The sequence below is a fragment of the Rhinatrema bivittatum genome, chromosome 2 (genome assembly GCF_901001135.1).
Source record: "Rhinatrema bivittatum chromosome 2, aRhiBiv1.1, whole genome shotgun sequence".
Lineage (NCBI taxonomy): Eukaryota > Metazoa > Chordata > Amphibia > Gymnophiona > Rhinatrematidae > Rhinatrema > Rhinatrema bivittatum.
The window spans coordinates 42,284,977-42,304,515 of record NC_042616.1 but is presented as its reverse complement, the minus strand read 5'-3'; the positions used below and the strand labels follow the sequence as shown (position 1 = coordinate 42,304,515).

The 19,539-nt window shown below is 43.1% G+C and overlaps 1 protein-coding gene across 1 annotated transcript in view; it reads left to right on the top strand.

The window, feature by feature from the left end:
• The window catches only part of LOC115085931 (gastrula zinc finger protein XlCGF57.1-like), a 32,228-nt gene extending 16,058 nt beyond the window's left edge, over positions 1–16,170 (top strand). Inside the window, exons 4-5 of the mRNA XM_029592478.1 lie at positions 7,694–7,813; positions 12,227–16,170. Coding sequence (XP_029448338.1) covers positions 7,694–7,813; positions 12,227–13,545 — 1,439 coding nt within the window. The 3' untranslated portion in view covers positions 13,546–16,170. The remainder of the gene's footprint in view (positions 1–7,693; positions 7,814–12,226) is intronic.
• Positions 16,171–19,539: the final 3,369 nt, after the last annotated feature.

The following is a 19,539-nucleotide window of genomic DNA, read 5'->3' as shown; positions in this document are numbered from 1 at the left end:
TTCTGTCCCCATGATGGGCTCTGTACGGAGCTCCCCCCTGGTGGCCATCCGTGGGATTTTTTTTTTGTTTTGTTTTTTTTATAGTAAGGCAGAGAACATCCACACAGGTACTCACACTCACTGGTTTTCTGTCCCTCACATACATACATAGGCTCTTTCACATTCACTAGCTCTCTTCACTTATACACATACCCACAGACAATCACACACTCAGACTCTCCCTCATACACATCTCTCTCACACCAGTTATTTTAAACTTTCATGACTGCTCCAGAGTTCAATAATAAATAGTCAGGGCTATATTACATTGATTAGGAGAGCAATTGCTCCTAATATTTCAACAGGTAGTCACTTAATCAGCACAGGCAGTAATTCTATTTGCTGGTCTGTGTCATGTGTCCTCCATCCTAGGCAGTATACCACCCCCATGACCCTCCAATACATCCAAACCACAACGAGTGAAGTTCTTACTTTGGACTGCAAGTGAGAGCCTCCGACGGCAGAGCCCGAGCTCCCTGCCGGTTCCGGGTGCATCTCACTGCAAGATCGGCGTGGCGCAGGTCAGTCATCACCTGTTTAAACCGCGTGGGCTACGGAGTCCCCTCCAGTTCAAACAGATCCCTGCCGGTCTGCTGTTCCCGCGGTGCAGCTTGCTGCGAGGGTCGCCGCGGCGCAGGTCAAATGCCAGCCGTCTGAACTGGAAGGGCCTCCGTAGCCCATGCAGGTCAAACAGGTGATGTCTGACCTGCGCCGCGGCGACCCTCGCAGCAAGCTGCACCGCGGGAACAGCAGACCGGCAGGGAGCTCAAGTTCCGCCGGCAGAATACACACGCCTACACCACCATGCTGATTGGGCGGAGTTGGGAGGAGGCGGGGGACGGCGCGCGAGAGGGAGAGCTGCTACATTCGCTCCATAAGACGCACCCACATTTTCTCCCCATTTTTGGGGGAAAAAAAGTGCGTCTTATGGAGCGAAAAATACGGTAATCTTGATGGGGTAGCACATCCTCTTAAATCCTATGTGAGGAGTCTATGCATTATTCTGGATTCTTTGCTAGGCATGGAGAAATATATCTCCTTTGTTACAAATTAAGCCTGCTTTAAGTTGCATATGATTAGACTGCTTAAATCCTACCTAGTGACTAGTCAGTTTAAGACAGTGTCGCAGTCTCTGCTTCTGGCCTGAGGGGAGTATTGTAATTCTTTCATAGCTGGCTTTTTTCAGAAACACATTCAAACTCTTCATATGGTTCCAAATACAGCTGCTTGGTTGATTTCTGGCTGTAACACAAGGAAACATGGTGAGGTCCATATTCAAAAGCATCTAGCTGGCCATCTCAGAAGTTAGGTGGCTAAATGAATATTTAGGAACTTATTCTGCTAAATTCTAGACAGTTAATAAGATAACCAGCTAGAATCTAGCTGGCTAAGTTAGGGGTGTTCCAGGGGCGTAACTTGGAGGAGTTGAGTTAGTCAGTTAAGTTAGCCAACTAACTCTGATATTCAGAGTTAGCCGGATAACATATCCGGCTAAGTCTGTTCGGGCCAAAGAGCTCCCCTAAAGTTAGCTGGCTAACTTTAAGATTGCCGGCTATATTCAATAGTCTTGTTTCACTATTGAATATACCTCCAAAGCTAGCTGGATAAGTTTATCCGGCTGACCCCCTAGATTCATCATTCTGCTATATTTATAGACAAGTGGGTTCCTTGCCCTCAAGCAGAAGATGGAGGTGGATAACACAACATTTGTTTTGTCATGTTTCTCTATATAGCTTGGGATAGCAGAATAGGCTGCCAGTCGATCTCTGCCTCCAGCAGATGGTGAAGATATACTTGGATAGGAGAAGGAATAAAGAGCCCTGGGATGACGGCCTGTGAGGGTCGATCTTCCTAGGGTTGCCAGAACCTAGCCAAAAAATAAAGGCGGTACCATAGCATGATGTCCAGCAGTGGCTGTTCTTCCTTCGTGGAAAAAATAATCCAGTTCCCATTTGAGCTTGATCGCTGTTTGGTCTCAACAAGAGCATAAAGCTTTTAAAAAATAAAAGAGAGAGACAGGAAAGAAGGGGAAGCAGAGCATTGTTCTCAGCTGCAGATGTTACAGCTCTGCAGCATCATGGAGAAGGCTCAGTTCTCAGAGAAAGAACGTAAGTGCCTATTGTGTGGGAGCCAACGGCAGAGCTCCATCGCAGGTTCCTTGTGCAGGAATTGTGACAGCTGGAGCACCCAATGAGTCTGGCACCATAGGAGGTAGCTGAAGTCATGTCCTCCGTGGTGTCAGGAGGAAAGGGGCTACTAGCATGGCAGGAAGCCCCAACAAGGCAGGCATCCATGGCTTAGGAAAGTCAAGACAGGTGGAGATGTGGTTACGGGCCTGCTCAGACAGTCGGCACCAGCCGTGACCGAGACCATGGACCCACTGGTGGCAGTGCAGAGTGGGAAGGGAGAACAGGAGTTCTCCATAGAATTTGTGCTACTGATGCACCAGTCATATTGTGAGATGAGGAGGGGGAGAAGCAGGACACCAGTGGGGTTCCCATCTGCCAGAGTCTTGTGGGAGGAGCTAGTCTTAAATTAAAAAATCCAAGTTGGACCTTTCCCTGGTCTTCTCAGGCTCTTTCCTGAGCATCCAGAGCAGCTTGCTAGGAAATGAAGAGCCTCAGGAATCAGGGGAGGAATTGGACGATGCAGGAATAGAATCGGAGAGCAGAGAGGGTGCAGCCTTGAGGTTGTTTAAGAAAGAATATTTAGTGGTCCTTATTTCCAAGTTAAGGCATTCTTGATGTCTGTTCAGAGGATGATTAGAGCAACTGTTTCAGCTGAAGGCTATAATGCCAGTTCCTGCCAGGGAAATCAGAACAGGGAGGTATTCCATCTACTTTGTGATCACAAGGAAAGAAGACACTTCACCCAGTGTTGGATTTAAACTTCTCAACAGGGCTCTACACATGCTACATTTTTAAAAGGAAGACCTTAAGTTAGTAATGCTAGGGAGAGTTTCTTAAATTAAGCAATGCTAGGGAGCTCTATCCAAGATGTACCTGTATTTTCCTACTGGAGAAAAATAATGGGAAAAAATTTTAATTTAGAGATATGCCATGGCTCCGCAGACCATCACCAATATGATAGTAGTAGATGCAGGCTTCATGTGCAGGAAGGGAATATTGGTGCACTCATATTTGGATGATTGGCTTATCAGAGCTAAGTTCATGCAGGAAAGCCTTCAGTCTACACACACAGTCCACCAGCTCTTGGAATCACTAGGTTGGTTTGCCAACTAAGAAAAGAGTCTTCTGGGGATGTAACATCGTCCTAGCAAGATGGATGCTTGAGCATCGAGCCCCCCTCGCATTCTCTTCAGTGTAGTCCGCCATCTCCGAGTTTGCTTTTTGTTTGGTGTGGACCATTAAGCAGTACATGAAGTTGGTGACCATGGCTTCAAGGGAAAAAAAATCTGTTGATTTTAAAGCAGTTTTTCTTCGAAATGTGTGGCTGCTGATTTGAGGCCTTACGCAGCATGCTAGAGCCGGAAGTGGCAGAGAACATGGTAGACTGGCCTGCAGAGGCAGATAAAGAAATTGTGAACTTGGGAGAGGAACCTACTAAAGAGTATCCTTTTGAAGTTGGGGGGGCTGCCATAAGCCAGGATAGGCTTGCCATCTTTGGCCTGTGAATGAGTGGTATCATTGTCCAGGATGGGTTGTAGATCCTTGATGATATGTTCACTGGTTTCAGCTTGGGGCTGTAGGTGACAACCAAAGGTGTTCTGTTATTTTCTTTTTTGAGATGATCCTGTAGCAGAGTGGTCCTGGGTATTTGCTGGCTCTGTTGATCTGTTTTCTTACCTTATTGACTGGGTACTATAATTCTAAAAATGTCCATTGTAATCTCTCCAGATGAGAGACCTCAGGGGTTAGAACAGATGCGATTGTACTATAGGATTTGGCTGTAGACAATGAACCCGGTGGTAGAGGGTGGGTGGAAGATGGAGGTGTGTAGGTTTGTATGGCAGTCAGTGGGTTTCTGGTACAATGTGGATCTTTTGTGTCCAGAAAGTGGTCTTGCTGTGTGGATTTTTCTAGGCTCAGGTTCATGATGGTGTGGAGTTTGTTAAATTCTTGGTAGAGTTCTTTAAGTGCTTCAAGTCCATGGGCCCAGATGATGAAGATGTCATCAGTGGACCTTAGATAGAGGAGTGGCTTCAAGGAGTTGAGGAAACGTTCTAAATCAGCCATGAAAACGTTGACATATTGTGGGTTTTAAACTATTCTTGTTGCTCTTTGGACTTTATTTTGAATTTTACTTGCCTTAAATAATTTGAAAAAAATTGACACTTTTGTGTGCCTGATGTAGATGAATGATTAGACTGGGCAGCCTGTTTACAATTGGACACATCAACTGGCTTGCTGATACCTCTTATCCCACAAGCACCTTTTTTCTAAAGAATTTCCACATTAAGTTTTTTCTTGATCACTTTATGTGGCAAAACCATTTTTAAAACTTTATATAAGGTGCTTCCTTTTTTTTGTTTGCGTTATATTGCTTTATGGGACTTTATCAGCTCTTTTGTTTTGTTGTTATTTTGTATATTGTGGAGCCATGTAAGTACCCATAGCAGTGCCGTTGACTGGCAGATACAAGTCCTTTTCAAATCTGAAGTAGTTGTGCATGAGGGCAAAATGGCAAATTATGTTGGACTGATCAGCTGTGAGGGCATCTGGGATGATATTACTGATGGCTTGTAATCCCTCTTTGTGTGGAGGATGTTGGTGTAAAGGGATTCAACATCCACAGTTGCCAGAATGGTGTTGTCTGGAAAGCGGCCAATAGAACGGAGCTTCCTCAGAAAATCTGTGGTGTCTTGAAGGTAGCCAGGAGTGCTGGTTGCATAGGATCTGAAGATGGAGTTCATGTAGCCAGACACTTCAACTGTGAGGGTGTTGATGCTAGAAATAATGGGGTGTCTAGGGTTCCACTGTTTATGTATTTTGGGTAATAAGTAGAAAGTACCTGGCTGAGATTCCTGGGATGTGTCCAGGTAAATCTGTTGGTGTATTCCAGTGGGGAATCCTTTCGGAGATTGTGTAGTTCCTTCTTGTATTCTCCAGTGGGGTCTGATGGCAGGGGCTTGTAAAATGTTGTGTTGGAGACTTATCTCCTTGCTTCTCGTGTCTAGTCCAGTTGATTCATGATAACCATGGTTCCTCCTTTGTCAGCTTCTTTGATAATGATGTCTGGATTGTTTTGGAGGTTATGGTTGGCTTCCTGTTCTATGTGGCTGAGGTTCTGGGTCAAGCAATGCTGTTTATTAAGTATCTCAGATTGGGCATGTTGTTGGAAGCATTCTATGTAAAAGTCCAGTCCAGTGCTACACCCATCTGAAGATGTCCATTGGGAGTTTTCATTTTTGATGTTCGAGTAGATGGAGAGAGTGTGTTAGCATCTTCTTCCGTGTATGGCTGCGTGTTGGGGTGTTGGTTGGTATAGAAGTATTTCTTGATTCATAGATGACAGAAGTAGATTCCAGGTCATCACAGAATTGGGTAGATTTGGTGGGGAAGAAGGAGAGTCCTCATGTAAGGAGAGCTTCCTCTGCCTGGCTGAGTGTGTGGTTGGTCGGATTGATAATGTTGGTGCAGTTCAGGGTATCTATGGTTTGACCTGGTGTGGTACGTAGAAGGCTGGATAGTTTTGCGCCTTTCTTCTTCTTGAGCATGGTGAAATGTTTGTGGTAGATGGCTTGTTTCCTATTAGAGAAATCCTGTTCAGTGGGATGTCAGTCCTTATGGTTCCAGGTCTGAGAGTTCTTTGTTGCTATGGCTCTGTCTGTTGTATAGGATGCTGATTAGATGATTGAGTAGTTTCGTAGAGAGATTATAGCACAATGTGTTTCCAGAAATTGTATGGTATGTGGATTTTAGAGGAATTTATATCCTGAGACCTTTAGGGTTGATGTCCTATTTCCAATTAGATAGGAATAAGATATCTGTCTGTATCTGAGAAAATTTCTTCATAAGGTTGATGGATTTCCACTTCATACGGCTGAATCCAGTGCCTTCCATGTGGTTAAGATCTTCAGAGAGATAGCCGTGTTAGTCTGGTGTAACACATATGACAGGCAGATGGCACTTTATAGACTAACCAATTTATTGAGGCATGAGCATGATGAGGGGGTGGGAAAGATACAGAACAAATAGAAGGCACTGATTTAGGCAGGGCAGTGTGTGGAAAATGAGTGTTAACGGAGGCCCAGCCGATTGAAGCAAGGGTCTCATAACTGGGCAGGCATGCTATAGCCAGCTCGAGGGGGGAAGGGGTGGGGAGCATGCTGCCAATAGGGCGCCTTGGCTGATTTGAAAGTAAGAGAGTCTATATAACAAATGAAAACTCAATATACAAAACCAAAAATATACTCATGTACAATATACATCCTTAGTTCAAAAATTCATACATAAATTGATTGTTTACAATATCATTAACCCAATAAAATGAAAAATACTACACATCAAATATCATGATAACCCATAATCCATAAAATCATGCTTCAAAACATTCACCACTTGAAAAACACACACACACACACACACACTCACCATACATATCCATCTCTAAAAATACCCTAACTGTGAAAACAATCCTGATGACAACTACTTAATACAAAATAAGCTCAACTCCTACAAATTACAAAAAATGTCTCTATAGATGACCATAGATAACTTCTCCACGTTGAAAAATATAGTCGCACCTTCATACTACCAAGAGTCTTGGTAGTATGAAGGAAAGGAATTCTTCCAGTGTGATGGTTTCGCCCCAGTTTGGATACATCTTCAGCGTTGAATTTCTTTAATGTAGAAGTCTTCTGTGAGTGAAGATTGTTTCATCGTGGATAATTCATTTGAATTCTGGATTTTATTTTCATGTACACATCTGTGACTCTGTAGGTGAATCTTCTAATTAGGAAACATTGTAGGAAACGCCAAGCCTCCTGCAGGTGAATAATCCTGCCCAGACTGGATGTGGAAGAGCTGAGGGAGACAGAGCCTAACCAGATCTCTCCTCTCCCAGCTGAGTGAGCAGTTTCATGGACCCCTTCAGTCCATAAAGAGCCTCTCGCAGGCTGTCTGTGGAGAGGGAAGGGCTGACTGCTCTCTCTCTCCTGCTACAGATCAACAGGAGAGAGGACTGGCAACTGTCAGTTCTGTCTCTGGATGCCCATGGTTTCCTAAATTTCTGATAATATCCAGTACCTGTGCACCCAGCAGAAGAGGCAGGAGGGGCTGAGTGGTTCTTAGAGACCGATGTGCTATTTCTGTCAAATAGTTATGTTCTGTATGTGCTAAAGCTTTTAGTGTGCATAATTGCTCTAAGTGCACAGTAAATTATTTTACAGTGCGCTAAAGCTATTTGTCAAATACTAAAATAAGTAAAACCAAAATGAAATGAAACAAAATTACTATTTGTGCACTCATCCTCCTGCTATTTAAGAGATAATAGGGATTGTGCATATTCCAATTAGACTCACCATTCAAGTGACTTTTCTGAGATATGCAGGGCCTCTGAACTATGCCTCAATAACTAAGGATTTATGGATTAATGCTGGTGAATAAATGTAGGTGGAAACTTTTCAATTTCCTAAAATTAGGAAACTCACACTCAGAGTGATGGGAAACCTAATGCAGTGTTCTTACCTCAGGATCAGACTCTCCGACCATCACTCCTGATATCATATCCCACCTGGAACGAGGGGAAGAGCCGTACATCAGGGATGAGCCGGGATCAGAGAAAAGAGAAACTGGGAGAAGCAGCTGCTCAGGTGAGTGCAGTAATAAGAAGTATAAAACTTCTGGGAACTCAGAGATCCCTTCACAAGCTCCTCTGGAGATCTCTTTAATCACTCACAGGGTTTCTCTTACAGGCACCAAGCACACAGACCAGATCCAGTCTCTGTAAGATCAGTTTCTGTCAGATCACGGCTCTTAGGTTGGGTCATGCTAGACTATTCAGTGCCTGATTTAAAGGGTTTGATCTCTTTAGTATTGAGCTCTGTAGGTTACTGGTCATAAGTATCAGATCAGGAGGAAAGAGGAGGAGGGGGCGCCGCAGGGGCCATGGCCCCTCCAAACTTTCTATGCCATCACCGCTGCTTCTGCCCCAGTTCCTTCACTTACCCTCCATGCATGAAGGAGGAGGAGGATCATAGCCTTGCAGTGCCTTGGGCCACTTCCTCCTCCTTGGCTGCTGACGGCTGAGGAAAAGGACGTGGCCCGAGGTAATGCCAAGACGGCAGTCCTCCTCCTTCTCTCAAACATGCAGGCAGACCTGATGAAAACCACAGTGACTAGGTGATGATGTGCTGGCGAGGTTCCCACACTCTGCGGCTGAAGAAAACTGCAACGCCAAAGATACGTCAGGAAGTCAGAGGACTAAGAAGGGAAGGGAGCGGGAGCGATACATTCTCACGAACGCCTCTTTTACTCTTCTAATCTCCTTCACTCAACTCAGCGCCCATTGCTTCCCTTTTCTGCCCTTCCTTCTTACTGAGAAGAGAGGGGAGGAAAGGGGAGATGAGCTTAGTAAGTGAAAAGGAGGGGAAGGGGGATGAGTGAGAGGGGAGGGATGTTAAGAGAGGAGGAGTGAGAAGGGAAGGAAAGGGGATGGGTGGGTGACAGGAAAGGGGGGTGATAGAGGAGATAACAAAAAGGGAGGAGGAGTGGATTAGAGGGAAGGGAATGAGAAGGGAGGGAAGAAAAAAGGAAGAGTGAGTGAGGGAAGGAAAGGGAGGAGAAGTGAATCAGAGGGAAGGGGATGAGAGGAGAGAAGGCAAGGCCATAGAGGAGGAGAGGGTGAGAAGAGAGGGAATTAGAGGGAGGAGGAGGGGTGAGAGGGGAGGGAAAGAAAGGAAGGGAGCAGAGGGTGAGAGGGAAGGGATGAGGAAAGGAAAAGGGGAGGTGAGTGAGAGGGAAGGATCAGGAGCAGCATCGGCCCATGCTCCAAGAGGAAAGAGGAGGAGTCCCACGGGCTGCGTGGACTGAAAGTGGACACTGCCGCAACTTGTGTGTTCCAGAAGAGGAGAAGAGTGGGCATTTGTGTGGGTACGAGCATGTGTGTGTGTTAAGTGTGTATATATGAGAGAGAGAAGGGAAAGTTAGTGCACACTTCTCCTCCCCCAACCAATCCATGACAATCTCTGGGTGACTGTTGCGACCGTCGCTGCCCAACGTCTCCACTCCACCCTCTTTACCTCTGTGGCGACTCCCTCCGGGGTTGAAGGACGGCTGGCTGCCGCGGCATCTCCCTGCCGAACTCTTTCCGGCGTCCCCGGACTGGCTCAACGCTGCAGATCCGCCAAGTTGCCTGAAGCCAAGGGCACGCGCGCACTCCGATTGAAGCACCAACAAGGCCGCGAACCTCAGGGGCGTCCCCCTGCGATGACGTCACCCGCTTCTGATATTTAAAGGTCTCTGATCTCGCTAACAAACTGGCAGGCTGATACAGTAAGGACGCGTAGGAAAGAGTGTGGCAGTGCCGGGCGCACCCTCGTTTGCCGCGCGCACAGTTTGGTTCACATACCGCTCGATACAGTATTCAAATAAGACGCAAATGCAAGCGGCGTCCAAAGTGCGTCCATGAAGCAGTAGGAGTGCGTAATCCATTTTACTGTATAGAGGGATATACAGCCCTATACAGTATCCTGGGTGCGCTGGTACCTGTCATTTCAAATGTCATTCCACCAGGTAAGTTCTTTTCTACAGACCCCGCTGCCTTGAGCACCAGGCTGGACGACCAAGCCACGACCTCGGACGTTCGGCTTGGGCGTCCAGCCGGGCGCTCAAGGCAGTGGGAGGTCGCGGTGTCCGTTCATGGCGTGGCGTGAAAACGCCAAGTCTAATCTTGCGTGCCCTGCTTTCCACCTTCAGAACAAACAGGACGATGACAACGCAGAGACGGGATTGACTGAGGGCGCTCAAGGCAGTGGGAAGGCCGGGCACTCAAGGCAGCGGGAGGTCGCGGCTCATCTCGCTGGTTCAAGGAGACACTTCTAGCTTCGTCTCTCCCTCTCCCAGGAATATGTCCATGAACAGACGCCACGACCTCCCGCTGCCTTAAGCCTTGAGCAGCAACAACTAGGACTCCCTGTGGCCCTCCAAAGAACTAGAGGGTAAGTAGCATAAATACTTTAAATATAGTAAATAATAAGGTTTCCTGTATAGACCTGACCAGGCACTTAGGACAGGGTTTAAGTATTTTCACATGAACGGATGCTGTGACCTCCCGCTGCCTTGAGCGCTCGGGAAGGTCGATGAACGGATGCCGCGACCTCCCTGCTAAACTGCTCCGCCACGCTCGGGGAGGAGAAGGGAAGGCTTTCGGGGTCTCCAGCTCCCCTCTCCTTGCAGGGGGGGGGGGGGGGGGGGGTTGTCGCCTGCAGAGAAGGTTGAAGGAGGGATCCAGAGGGGGCAAAGATACAGCTCAAGGCAGCGGGAAGCTGACTGAAGACCACACTAACGCCAGGGTCAGGGTAGGTGGTAAATTTGCAGGTTAAAGACGCGGCAAAATAGCTGGTTAAAAAGGCGATAATCTGGGCGCACGTTACTGTATCGGAGGGAATAGCTAATCCGATCATTAACATATCATATACATGCCGCGGGCGGAAAGGGATACGCGTCGATTTCAGTGAGCGGTAAGGACGCGTAAAACCGGATACTGAATCGCGGGTTCGCCTTACGCGTCCCAAAGCGGGTTAGAAACAGGGTAACTGCGGCCGTGCTTTACTGTATCGGCCTGTGGGTTAGCAAGGATTCGTTCTAGCTACTCTGCCCCCTCGGACTTACCAGAGGTACCCGCTCCTCGAGGGCCCTCGTTCCTGACTCTCTGCTGATTCTCTTCTGCCTGGAAGCCATCACTGTCTACATCATTGTGAGTTACCATCGCTCTCTCAGAGCTTTCCCTGGAACCAGGTACTCGCTCCTTGAGGGCCTATCCTTTCCAGCTCCCTGAGACCAATATGTGAGGGTTATCATCTAAGTTCTGTTCATGAAATCTGCATACCCTGCCTACTCACTGTCTACAGTTTCTCAACAGCTCAGCCATCCAGGGATCGCTGTTCCTGTATCTGAGGGACTTCAGCCCTGCCGGCCACTACAGTTCACTACTGCCACCTCTGGTGGTTTCAAGACCTGTTTAATAAAAGAGCTAGTGCGTGTCTGTCTCCATACTCTAAGCCTAGCCGGTGGTCCCTCTCGGGATCTTTCCCCGGGAGCGTGGTCATCTGCCACTGGCCCAAGGATCCACCCACTACTATCTCCAGCAGTCTATACAACAGATTGCTACTCCGCCTACGGAATACATCAGATTGCTCCTCCTGAGTGCTCCTCCCACCAACATAGCAGATTATGACAGTGACTGGAAATCAACAATTTTAAATGTGTTTATATGAGTTTAATTACTGAATGAACTATTTGTCAGCTGTTTTGAAATATTATTTTTCTTAGTAACTTTGTACTATTATAAGTGAAGCTTTATATTTCTTAATTTTGTTTGATATTTTATGAGGCATGGTGATTGTTTTGTTTGTCCATTGTCTAGCTTGTTGCGGTTTCCAGTTCAGTTTTTGTCTGCACCTTTCTATTTATACTTTCTGGTCTCTATTCTGTATATGGTGAGGATCTGTCTGTGTTCTGTATGTGTGACTGAGCTGAGGTATTCTGCCCATGTGTAGTTTCTCTGTAGTGATCTATAGCAACTTGGCTTGCGCATGTTCTCCTGGTTTTATAGCATCAAACGTTTAATTGGTCTGGGAATGAATAATTATACTAAAATTTATATGAAGAATGCATGTAAGATAAAATTCATTGACTATACATGTAAAGTAGAAAATTGGCAGTGGGAACACAGGGGAGAGCTGGGGCGAAGCTTGTTTGCACTCCATCCCCCAACAAAAAAGGGGTTCCCCTGTTACTGGTGATCTCATTAAGGAACTAAAAAGTGCTTCAGCAGCCTCTCTAGACTATTGGTCAGAGGTTATGTGTTGGAGCTTGGGTCACCCAGTGTGGAATTCTCTTCTTCATTATGTAAAAATCCTTTATTCTGTGCTGAACATGAATTCTAGTTACATCAGAGCCCCTCCGTTATCTGGAGTCTCTTATTCTGTCTCTTCAGTAAACGAAATAGTCTGTCTCGTCAGTAAACGAAATAAGCCACAATGTTTTATTTTTTTTCTCTCTAGAAAAAGATAAACCCAGAAATAATAATACAGAGACTCACCACTGGAAAGTCACAGAGAATTCAGAGGAGAACAAGGAGTTATCAGAAGGAGCAGGAGAGAATGCTGCTTCACTTTCTGACACTGTAAGAAATTGTCAGAACATAAACCTTAAAAGACAATGGAAAATCCAAACTATGGAAAGACAATTTTTATATACTGAGTGTGATGAAAGCATCAGCAGGAAGGATAAATTATCATTGCACCAGAAAAACAACACCAAAAATGGACCCTGTTTGTGGTCCAAATGTGAGAAAAGCTTCACCAAAGGAATCCAAATTTCTTGCCAAAAGATAGAGAAAGATCAGAGACCATTATCATGTACTAAATGTGTAAAATACTTTATTACAAAGACACTACTCTTGCATGAGAAACCATTTACATGTACTGAGTGTGGTAAATGCTTCAAAAGGAAGGTAGACCTCACAGTCCACCAGAGAATTCATACAGGACTGAAACCATTTACATGTATTGAGTGTGATAAAAGTTTTAGTCAGAAGGCAAACCTTATACGCCACCAGAGAATTCATACAGGATTGAAACCATTTACATGTACTGAGTGTGGTAAAACGTTCAAGTGGAAGTCAGGACTCAACATCCACCAGAGAACTCACACAGGAGTGAAATCATTTACATGTACAGAGTGTGGTAAACTCTTCAGTCAGAAGAAACACCTCACAAGCCACACAGGGCTGAAACCATTTACATGCACTGATTGTGATAAAGGTTTTAATATGAAGGTATACCTCATAAGCCACCAGAGAATCCATACAGGAATGAAACTATTTACATGTACAGAGTGTGGTAAAAGTTTCAATCGAAAGTCAAACCTCACAGTCCACCAGCGAACTCACTCAGGATTGAAACCATTTACATGTACTCAATGTGGAAAACAGTTCAGTAACAATACAGATCTAAGAAGGCACCAGAGAATCCACACTAATGAGAAGCCATTCACATGTACTGAGTGTAGTAAAAGCTTCAACCAGAAGTCATATTTGACAATCCATCAGAGAATTCACACTGGGGAGAAACCATTTACATGTAGTGAGTGTGGTAAAAGTTTCAATCAGAAGTCAGATCTCATAGCCCACCATAGAATTCACACAGGACTGAAACCGTTTACATGTACTGAGTGCGGTAAAAGTTTCAATCAGAAGTCACATCTCACAAGCCACCACAGAATCCACACAGGATTGAAACCATTTACATGTACTGAATGTGGTAAAAGGTTCAGTTGGAATACACAGCTCACAAGCCACCAGAGAATCCACACATTATGATAGAAGTTAACAAAAGAGGAGCAGATGAAACCAAGGATCAGTTGATTCTAAATAAAGCCATTATGAGCAACTATAAAAAAAAATCTAAAAATCAACTTCTTGGATTATAAATTGTTTTGAAATTTCCAGGTTGATCCCTGGATTTATTGAGTACATCTAATTTCAGACTACACTCCATTTGAATTATGAAGATGGACAAGATGTCATTTCCAGCAACAAGAGCCAATGAGGAATATTTCAGTGAGGTTCCCTTTCATCACACCTGTATTTTCTATCAGTTATTAACTCCTTTGGCAATGGATTTAGTCTTAATCTCAGAGACACTAATGACCCACAGATAACATCACACCTATTATTTGTAAATGATTTGAAACATTACAGCTCCTGTGATCATTCAGTGGAGCAATTCACTGCAGTGAAGGGATTCTCAGATGACAGGATGAAATTTGGCCAAGATAAATGTGCCAAGGTGACATTTCTTAAAGGAAATCTAAGTAAAACTGAGAACATGTCTCTTACAGAAGATTGTAATGTAAAAGAACTTGAGTAGGAAGATGCATATAAATAGCTAGGGAACAGAGGAAGGTGCAACAATCCAGTACAAGAAACTGGGAGAAAATATCAGCAAAGAATACTATAGGAAACTGATTTTTGAAAAGTGCTTTATCATCTGACATAAGATAAATCTATCAATCCAAACTTTGTACCCTCCTACAGTTTTGTAATCATTAATAGACCTCATAAAGAATTTGAACAGTTCGATATGAAGAAAACTATTCCATGCCCATCAGGTAATCTATAAGAACCTGTGTTTGCACAGATTTACGTCCATAAGGTATGGGCCTTATAGATATCACACACACAAAGCTGCTGTAATGTAATAGGCTTCCATCAAAAACAAACCTGATGAGGTGAATATATATGACAAACAATATCAATTCACTATATAAATTCGGAAGACTACATTCAAAAGGATTAGATGACAGTCATATATATATATATCTATATCTATATTTATATATATATATAGAGAGAGAGAGAGAGAGAGAGAGAGACGCTGATAACACTCATTTGCAGAATGTAAATGGTCTGTTTCTTGACCACCTCTATTAATTATAATCACTGGTCATCAAATAATCCATATTTTTTTATTTTTCTTGTGCAAATAAGGATAACTTATCTTATAAGGAAGTTGTGCCTTTCTTCAACAATGAAAAGTCCCTGCCGCCCAATATTGCTCCGGTGTTTCGGTAATCTGCATCAGGGGCTTGTGTGAGTTCTCTCTGATAAACAATAATGAGTATGGGTGTATTATTTGGGGTCTTTAAACATGTACTTTTGTAACTGAAGCTAAGCTTATACTGCCTTTATGAATGAAGGGAGGAGAAGACCATTTTTAATTCTGTTTGATTTTCATGCCCCCGAAACACCAGAGCAGTATCGGGCAGCAGGAACCCTTCATTGTTAAAGAAATGCACAACTGCAACTTTCTTATAAGTCATTTTTATTTGCACAAGAAAAATTTAAAAAAAAAAAAGGACTATTTGATGACCACTGATAATAATTAATAGAGGTGGTCGAGTAATAGGCTTCCAGGTATATTCAACAGCATCAATAGACCCAAATGTTCTAAAAGTGATGAGGTACAATAGTGAAAGGCCAAAACAGAGCTCCCATCTTTAAACTTGGACAAGTGTTCTGATGAGTAGAAGGAATGAGTACGAATTTACCAGAACATTTGAGGCAATGAGCTACAGAAAAGGAAAAAAAAAATCTTTATAGAATCAGATCAGCAAACAAGGAAAAAGAATTGGCAAAAGCATAAATACAGAAAGGTAATTTAACAACCATATAAGGATCAAAACCTGACACAGGAATGGTTAAGGAGGGATGAACTTAAACCTAAAGACAAGAGATGAATAAGTGCAACACTGGACAATGCGATATGGACAACATGTTTTACAGCTAGCACAGAGAAAAACCGTATGGCAGATTCTGTATAACAGAACTGGAAATGGCTACACATCTCATCACATATAGCTATAATACTTATATTTATTTATTTTATTTAAAGGCTTTTATATACCGATGTTCATGTACTGGTACATATCACGTCGGTTTACATAGAACCAAAGTTGGAAATTACATCGAACAAGAGGTTACAAATAACAGGGCTAACTTGTAAGAGATTATAGGAAAGGTGAGAAGGATTTAAAATTATTATTACAAAAAACACATAGCAAATAACAGTCAAGCTCGGATTAACGAAAGCCTTCTTAAGCCAGGGTGCATATTTTAGTCCAATTAACTGGCGAAATTATGGTTACGGCATCATTATATAATTATTGTGATGGGTATTATATACCCTTATATATATCTTGTTAAGGGTAAAGGGTTAAGGAAAAGGGGAAAATCAGAGCCCCCAACTGCAGGTTTTGGTAGGAGGTTGCAGTGGGGCCTGGTTCCTCCATAACCAGGCCCACAGAGCACAGTCCACTGTTGATGAAGTGATTGCCAAGAGATTGTGGTATGGTTTGGGCAAAGACTTGCTCTACTAAACAAGGAACTTGTGTTTGTGCCAAGGGCTGAGAGGATCTGAGTTCTCACAGCAACGTTAGATATGGTTTTTGTGCTTTTTTTTTTTTTTTTTTAAGAAATGTCTTTCATGGAGGTTCTTCAGTACCTCAGTGGAGGTATTCCAGAAAAGTGGGCCAGCTGAAAAAAGTGTGCATTCTCTTGTTTCATCAAGATGGGCTATTTTAGGGGAAGGAACATAGAGGAGAGTTTGATGTGAAGATCTTAATGATCTAGCAGGGGCATGGATTTTTAATACAGATGAGAACAAGGGAGAGTGAATATTATGCAAGGTAGAGTGTATGATCATGGCCAATTTGTACTGAATGCGGTATGATATTGGGAGCCAATGGAGGGATTCATGTACAGGGATGATGTGATTACAGGTTGGAATTCCTGGGAGGAGCCTGGATGCAGAGTTCTGTATCATTTGTAGTGTAACATCAGGACATGCTGGGAGGACAATGAGGAGAAAATTACAGTAGTCAGTACTAGAAAATACAAGTGATTGTAGTACAGGTAAGAGTATAGTGATAGGAGTGTACCACTGTCCACCTGGCCAAAATGATGAGGCAGATGAAATGCTAAGAGAAATCAGGGAAGCTAACCAATTTGTGAGTGCAGTAATAATGGGAGATTTCAATTACCCCACTATTGACTTGGTAAATGTAACATCAGGACATGCTAGAAACGTAAAGTTCCTGGATGGGATAAGCAACTGCTTCATGGAGCAATTTGTTCAGGATCTGATGAGAGAGGGAGCTATTTTAGATCTAATTCTTAGTGGAATGCAGGATTTGGTGAGAGAGGTAACTGTGGCAATAGTGATCATAAGATGATCAAATTTGATCTAATGACTAGAAAGAGGCAATATGTAAATCTACAGTACTAACAAAATTTTCAAAAGAGAAACTTTGATAAAATGAGGACAATAGAAAAAACTGAAAGGTACAGCTGCAAAGGTTAAAAGTGTACAACAGACATGAACATTGTAGAAGTGCAGTCCAGATGTATTCCATGCATTAAAAAGGTGGAAGGAAGGCAAAATGATTACCAGCATGGTTAAAAGGTGAAGGGAAAGAGGCGATTTTAGCAAAAATAAATCCTTCAAAAATTGGAAGAATCCATCTGAATAGGAAAAAGCATAAGCATTGTCAAGTTAAGTGTAAAACATTGATAAGACAGGCTAGGAAAGAATTTGAAATGAAGTTGGCCAAAGAGGCAAATACTCATGATAAAAACATTTTAAAATATATCCGAAGCAGGAAAACTGTGAGGGAGTCTGTTGGACTGTTAGATGACTGAGGGGTTAAAAGGGCACTTAGGGAAGATAAAACCATAGCAGCAAGATTAAATGAATTATTTCCTTCTGTGTTTATTAATGAGGATGTTGGAGACATACATGTTCTGGAGATGGTTTTCAAGGGTTATGAATCAGATGAACTAAACCAAATAACTATGAACCTGGAAGATGTAGTAGGCCAGATTGACAAACTAAAGAGTAGCAAATCACCTGGACCGGATGGTATGCACCCCAGGGTTCTGAAAGAACTCAAAATTGAAATTTCAGATCTATTAGTTAAAATGTGTAACCTATCATTAAAATCATCCATTGCACCTGAAGACTGGAAGGTGGCCAATGTAACCCCAATATTTAAAAAGGGCTCCAGGGGTGTTCCAAGAAATTATAGATCAGTGAGCCTGACTTCAGTGCCGAGAAAAATAGTGGAAACTATTCTAAAGATCAAAATCACAGAACATATAGAAAGTCATGGTTTAATGGAACACAGCCAGCATTGATTTACCCAAGGGAAGTCTTGCCTCACAAATCTGCTTAATTTTTTTTGAAGGGGTTAATATACATCTTGAATACTGTGTGCAGTTCTGGTCACCACATCTCAATAAGGATACAGCTGCACTGGAGAAAGTGCAGAGAAGAGCAACCAAAATAATAAGGGGCATGGAACGGCTGCCCTATGAGGAAAGGCTAAAGAAGTTAGGGCTGTTCAGTTTGGAGAAAAGATAGCTGAAGGGGGATATGATAGAAGTCTAAAAAATCATGAAAGGACTTGAACAAGTTAATGTAAATCAGTTATTTACTCTCTCAGATAATAGAAGGACCAGAGGGCACTCCATGAAGTTAGCAAGTAGCTTTTTTTAAAACAAATCAAAGAAATCTTTTTCATTCAGTGCATAGTTAAGCTCTGGAATTCATTGCTAGATGATGTGGTTACAGCAGTTAGTGTTACTGGGTTTAAAAAAGGTTTGGATAAGTTCCTAGAGGATAAATCCATAAACTACTATGACAGTAATTAATAAGCAGTAGTAGCTTGTGATCTGTCTATTGTTTGGGTACTTGCCAGGTTCTTATGGCCTGGATTGGCCACTGATGGAAACAGGATACTGGGCTTGATGGACCCTTAGTCTGACCCAGTATGGCATTTCTTATATTCTTATGTTATGTTCTTATCATTCAAAAAAGGAAAGCAGACATTAATGATAAAAATAGGCAAGAACATAATCCCTGGCAAATTAGATGTAAAACAGTAGTTAGACAGACCAAGAGAGATTTTGAAAAAAAATCTTGCCCGTGAGGGTAAAACTAATAATAAAATATTTCAAGTACATTCAAAGTAAAAAGCCTGTATGAGTCAGTTGGGCTGCTGGATGACCCGAGGGGCAAAAAGGGTGTTCAGTGAGGTCAAGGAAGTAGCAGAAAAACGGGAAGAATTCTTTTCCTAAGACTTTAAGGATGAGGATTTTAGGAAGATACTCACACCTGAAACATTATTTTAATGGTGGAGATTCTGAGCAACTATATCCATTTAAAAGGCATGCTTTTCCATATTCAGCTACTTATCTGGCTAAATTATAGCAGGATAACTCATTATCTGGCTATAATTTAGTAGGACATATAGAGGAATTCAGTTAGCTAGATAACTGTGGATCTAATTCAGAGCAGGCCTATAGTAATCCAACCTTGTGTGGCCGGATAGCCTGCCACTTAACTGGATATCTTCAAAAGATGTCCATTTAAAGGGCTCCTTTATGCATATCTGGTGGAAGTTCTTTTCACACCTGAAATATGTTTACTCTCTGCTTACCCTATAGAGTGGCCCTCTCTTAAGCGGGTTCTGCTCAATCACATACTATGTGCGGCACGCCAGGAACTGGCCTCTCATTGGCACAAAGAAGTCCCTCCCACAGCGGAATCTGTTATAAAGAGACTATGGTCTGTGCACTACTGGTACTATTTACGTGCAGGGAACACGGACAAGATGGCCTTACACATTGATCCTTGGGAACCATTTCCACGCTGGTATAACACCTTCTGAAACATGAGGTTTGGATACATGAGTCAACAACAGTTGGGGATGGGTGTTTGGGTTCCAACTGAGAGGGCCGATACGGGATGTCTGT